The sequence below is a fragment of the Magnolia sinica genome, chromosome 2, assembly GCF_029962835.1.
Source record: "Magnolia sinica isolate HGM2019 chromosome 2, MsV1, whole genome shotgun sequence".
Taxonomy (NCBI): domain Eukaryota; kingdom Viridiplantae; phylum Streptophyta; class Magnoliopsida; order Magnoliales; family Magnoliaceae; genus Magnolia; species Magnolia sinica.
In genome coordinates, this window is record NC_080574.1 from 94,364,547 (window position 1) to 94,370,601 (window position 6,055).

Below are 6,055 nucleotides of genomic sequence, written 5' to 3' on the forward strand. Positions count from 1 at the left end.
AACGGTTCAGAACCATTATGGGTACCATTATAGGAATGGTTTTAAACCGTTCTGGTGCCAACGGTCACATTTTAGGCACAAAATTTTAGAAATAGTTTTGAATGCTTATTAATGTTGCCAACGGTTAGATTTTAGGATGGAATTTTAATAACAATTTTAAACCCCGTTGTTCATTGTATGAGAGAGAGAGAGTGGGGAATGTAATCTACTTGTATTATGTGCCAGATAATTACACAATAGAAGAAAAAGACAATAGAATGATTCACACACACAATAATCTTTTCCTTCTTTTATAGTACACATTTCAATTTCAATTCCAATTTCCAATTTCAATACAACATATCATTTCCAGGCTTCTATAATCCAACAATTCCTTGCTTTTTTCTAAAATGATCACTCTGCCTTCAGATATGACATTTGCTACAAATCCTCCTCTTTAATGTCTTCTCGTCAATCCCCCACAACCCGAGCGATCTCTTCCACCAGTTCTTCAAGCCCGGTATTCCATCTTCCATTAGAGGGATCTGGGCTTCCTTCGGCGCCACTTCTAAGGAAGTTTGGTACATGTCATGAGTTGTTAATCCTGTACACATCCCTTTCTGTAATGGCTGAAAGTATTAGTGCTACTGTTGCTGCTGTTGGGCTTGAATCAACTTCCTGAACGGCTGGAGAAGGCCTAGAGAATGCGGTTGCCTGCTGTTTGACACGGGAACTGCCTGTTGTTAATCCTGTGCACATCCCTATTAACTCTGGGCTCTTCAACTCTAGCAAACTGCATTGCTCAACAACCACTAGACAACACTAAACAATTAGGGGAAAAAATCTACTCTCTCCTTCACATGAACTCGTAAAGGATCTCAGGTTACAGAATTATCACCTTCGCATTTTCTTCACAATGCTTTACAACTGCTAGAATGTTGGAGTAACAACCATGCACCAGCGTGTATGCCCATAAGAGAAGCTTCCTCGGGGTGCTCAAATCAAGGTAGTCGACATTGTCCTTAAATGGTTGGCATGGTCCTTCTGTTGTTAAATGAGATGGTACAGTATACATGTTAATACCTGATGGAAGTGTTCCACATGAGCTCTCTCGATAAAAGTTGTAGGTGCATCTCAGTAAAGTGGCGGCTGCCTCCATATTTTCTTCTAATGCTTGCTTGATATGGACATGCTTCATTGTGGACAAAACTTGGCTCCATTTCGTTTTAAGAGCCTTTTGAAGAACTGGATCTTCAAATGATGAAATCCATAGGTCATTGGGTGTTTTAAGCAGCTGCTGGATTAAAAAAAAAACAGCAGCATCAAAACAAAACAAGAACTGAACAGATCAGAGGAGCCCCAACTCCAAATCTAAACAAAAAATAAATAAAGAGTATTACCTTACAAAAATTACAGGCTCCATTCTATTCCTGTCCATGTATATGCGCAGTACAGACTACAGAGACTGCAGTAGCAACTAATAACTGTCTCTGCAGCTAACCAATCAATATAAAATCCACCAACCACATCCATCCAACCGTCCATCGATCTACTTCAACATCCTGTCCCTCCATCAATATACCCCACCCAAGATAAGTACAAAATACAATATACAAGATCTCCCATTCCCAAATTTTTAATTCCATTTATGTCCTTCTCTGCTCCTGGAATCTTCTCAGTACCCCTTCCAGGGAAACATCAAAAGCATCCTTCCATTTATGTCCTCTGCTCCTAAAAAATTTTTTAATTGATTACTTCAAAAAAAATAAAAGGTGTTTCATAGAGAAACAAATTTACAAGGAATAAGAAATCTCTCATATAATTCAATGATTTACATTAGTAGCTACATGCCTGTAAAAAAAAAGTAATAATAAATTATGAACGTAAAATTTATGTAAAAACAAAGAGTGGTAGGAAAATAAAGATTCAAGCTTGTTCTTTACCAGGTAGTACTCCTGTTTCACTTGCTAAAGGCATCTCATACATTTGTAACAAACCATCTCATACACATCCAGGAGAACTGGATCTGTTTCCTTGCTGTTACCATAACATAGAATTCTAATTATTACAGTACATACTAGAATAATTTCAACATTATTCCTTATATGAAAGGAGCATCACCTTCGCAATTTTTGCACCAGAGGCAGCAGCTAGAATACAAGCCCCTGTTAATATGTTAATTGTGTTTGTCCCATCACCTCCTGTTCCAACAATATCAACCACATCAGTCATTCCTTCAACCTTCCTACAACATTTGAACATTGCCCTCGCCAATCCCACAACCTGCAAATGCAGAGATCTATAAATCTATAAAGGAGTAATATGCTTATCAATTTTAGTCTATGAATCAAGCTTATGGAGCTTCTCTCTCAATCATGCTTGTGTTCTAATATTCAGAAACATCACATATTTTACTTTCTTTTATAAAATGTTACATATGACCACTCACTTCTTCGAATGACCCTCCTATGGCTCTCAAAAGAATAAGAAAAGCACTGATCATAGAAATAAAAGCTATTAATAAAGACAGAAAAACCATAATAATAGCACACCAAAGTCCAAATCCAACTCAGAAGGAATGGCCAACCCTCCAGATAATGATATTATCTAGAAAAGAGTGATGAAGGCAAGACACTGAAACTAATCATAAGATTTGACAACTTACATGATTGTTAGTTGAAAATTTTTCAGAAAAAGCTTAAAAATCAAAACCCATCAAGCAATCTAATGTTTCAGGCCAAACGATCAATAGATAAACAACATGATATTGAACTCTTGAATTGACAAACCAGACAACATATAATCAGTCATGATATTGAACTCTGATGCAAGAAGCAAATCTCTCCTATATAGATACCTGAAAATAGGCAATAACAATGTAGTGTTAGCCAAACTGGTAGAGTCTACTTTCAATAAAGTGTTTTATTTGTGATATAATTCCTTACCATGCAGTGATGATCGAAGCCATCAACACATTTGTCACAAACCTGCATTAATCTATCATGTCCAGTCTATATAAACAACTAATCAAGTAAGTTATACAATCAAAACATATATACAGTCCAAAAAGGTTAAGTGTCCAAAAAAGTATTAGACTATTATCCTTAATCGCTGAACTCAGTAAAGCAATGATGCCATGCAACAAATGAGCCAATTCCAACTTCGCCTAAAGTCGAATGATATCCGTCTGGCTCGGACAATTCGATGTCTCCTTTGATAATGATATCAATGGCAACCTTGTAAAGATCTTCTCAAAAGGTATGCTATGAATCATTTGGGGCCCATCTGCCAAAATAACTCGCTCTTGAGCAACGAGTTCTTTACGCCAAGAGTACAACTTGCATGGCCGTATTCTCTCTACACATTGATAATTCCCAACTGAGGGTCCACCAGTCGATTGTAGATTCTCCGGTTGAACTGAATCCATATGTTGTTGCTATAATAAAGTTCCACACCATGTGTGATATACGATAATTGAAAAAACAATTATTACTATTTAAATTTTAAAAAGAAGGATTTCAATGAAAATTGACCTGAATCATCTCCTTGATACCCCCAATTTGGTCCGTAAGAAAATCTATTTTAGAAGATAGCTCTTGAATTTTGAACGATTGCTCTTCTACTTTTCCTTTACACGAAGAGATTTTTTCAAGAGCTGCAGCGGACCCCCTGATTTGTGATTGGGAAATGGTGGTCTCAATACCTTGAACACGACCCCTTGTATCAGGACCAAACACTTGAGTTAATGGATCGTTGAGGATGTCATGAGAATTACTTCCTTCGTTAGCAAGTAACTCTTTGACTTTTTCCTAGAATATTATATAATTACATAAGTAATACATTGACACTAAATTTGAATTTTATAAACTTAAGTTTAAGACAACGAGATTACCACATGCGAAGCTGCATTACTGTGAATAGAATCATCCTTTATTGTATAGGTTTTAATCCATACTTTAGTCCTACTAATCAGGGTGTCTCCATCTTTCTTTTGGTGTTGCTATATTTGGATAAATTTCACATTGTTAGTTATTAAGAATACAAAGCAACTAAAAAATTTAAGTTACATATAAATATCAATACTTACTATTTATTCCTCGATTCTCGCATGGCCATGCCTGCCACTCGTATGGTAAATTTTAAAATTTTTCCTATTCTCGACATTTTTTTTCCTTTATTTTACAATTCTGGGATCCGAATTATGTTCAATGAACATTTTCAAATCTTCAGGCCTAACTCTTGGTGGACGATTGTTTAATTTGGAATCAAGATTTGAATGAGGATTGAGGTACTTCATCCTCAATTTACACTTGTACTTCCTGAACATATCAAGCATTTCTCCTTGTAAGACTGAGGAATAACAAACTTGTCCTACAAGAAAATTTGAGATTGAATTTAGTTGAAGCAAAAAAAAGAATAATGATTAATTTATATCATAAGAAATTTTGTTGTATCTTACCTGTAAGAGCTTCCAAAGTTCTTCTTTCTTACTCATTGGCATTACACGCCAATCCTTGATTGTAATGGAGACATGGGTGCGAACCAACTCTCCACTTCTTGTAGTTAACCTATGTAAGTGTTCGCCCACAGGTAGTCTAAATGCATTTAAGCTGATTACAGGCTTATTTTTTGATGATAATGAAGTTCCTAACACATATAAAACTTATGTTGTATCAAAATAATATTATTTAAAACAATATATTAAATAATAAGGTAATGAAGGAATTGTATTTACCTGCATTTTTTTATGTCTGTGCTTGTGAAGTTGACATGTTCTCCTCATCTATTGACATCTCCCAGCTCACCTATAGACACAAATTTATATAAGAAGAAATCGTCATACAAATAGAAATTCATTTATCAAGATATTTTTTACATCAGATAAAATGTCAAATGGATCAACACAAAGTATGATAACAAAATAATTACCTATAACTCATAACCAATTTCCTTTATAATATTTTATAAATTTGTATTCTTGCCCCAGAAGAGGAAAACAAAGTCGGATCTTCAAGTGTGTCCACATCTTTCGTTAATCTTTTTGGTGACATTAAAACAACATACCATCTAGGCCTTCTTTGATCCTTAGAGTAGAATACTTGACTTGCTTGGGATGCAAGTATGAATGGTTCATCTCCTTCTTTCTCATGTCCTTTCAATTTCTCCATATTTACTATTACCAAATTTGACTCGGGATCAATAATACATCCATTGGTCTTGTCTTCCACTCTGACCCAATCACAATAAAATACCGTTTGATGGAAGACAGTGTAATCCAACTTGATTATCTGTTTTACTACTCCATAATAGGTAGCCTCATCTTCTTTGTAATTCCTATCTTTAGCACTTGCCCTGTATTTAGTGATGGCTTTCATGGACACCCCACTATTTTGTGTTGACTTAGTAGTCTCGTATTAACTTGGAGAGAATACAAAACCATTCACGCACTATTTGTTATAGCATTTTGCCTTAAATGTAGGGCCATCTACTAATCGTTTCAATGTCACTCGCCCTCAACAAACTCCAACTGCAAATAAGAAAAAAGTAATAACTATATATGAACAAATATATCAATTAAATGAATAATTAGAAAAATACCTCCTTTCGTAACCAATTGATGAAATCATGTTCGTTGTTCTTCGATACGCCGTCTTTTCTTCTTTGCCCCTTTGATGTGGTCGGTGCTAAATATATTTCATACTTCCTATATGAAATATATGTAAGTATTTATCCAATTACTATACATGATTTGATATTTTAGAAAATTTATCTACTTACCTTTTCCATTCATAAATTCCATCATAGCAGTGTAGAACCCATCTGCGTACTTGTTGATGTTGTATGTTAGTTAAGTATATATTCTTGCCACTATCCAAACGCTCTTTATCACATATCCTATCCTCGTCCAGGAACCTTTGACGTGCATGCTTGTGACTTCCTCTCTCATCATTTGGCATGTACTCCATACAATATAAAATAGATTCTTCTACAATGTAACGCTCTGCAATACACCCTTTAGGATGTGCTGTATTCTTTACGTATCCTTTATAAATCTTCATTAACTTGATGGAGGCAT

The 6,055-nt window shown here is 35.2% G+C and overlaps 1 protein-coding gene and 1 long non-coding RNA gene across 2 annotated transcripts; both read right to left on the bottom strand.

Annotated features, from left to right (window-relative positions):
- Positions 1–637: 637 nt before the first annotated feature.
- On the bottom strand, positions 638–1,686 carry LOC131229583 (calcineurin-binding protein 1-like). Its single transcript, XM_058225587.1, has 2 exons — positions 878–1,686; positions 638–772 (listed from the first exon to the last, which is right to left on the bottom strand). The coding sequence occupies exons 1-2, from the start codon at positions 1,175–1,177 to the stop codon at positions 677–679; spliced, it is 396 nt and encodes a 131-aa protein (XP_058081570.1). The 5' UTR covers positions 1,178–1,686; the 3' UTR covers positions 638–676.
- A 1,602-nt stretch (positions 1,687–3,288) lies between these two features.
- Positions 3,289–4,301, bottom strand: LOC131229591 (uncharacterized). Its single transcript, XR_009163464.1, has 4 exons — positions 4,067–4,301; positions 3,872–3,979; positions 3,513–3,788; positions 3,289–3,415 (listed from the first exon to the last, which is right to left on the bottom strand). It is a non-coding gene; the product is annotated as an uncharacterized LOC131229591 (long non-coding RNA).
- Positions 4,302–6,055: the final 1,754 nt, after the last annotated feature.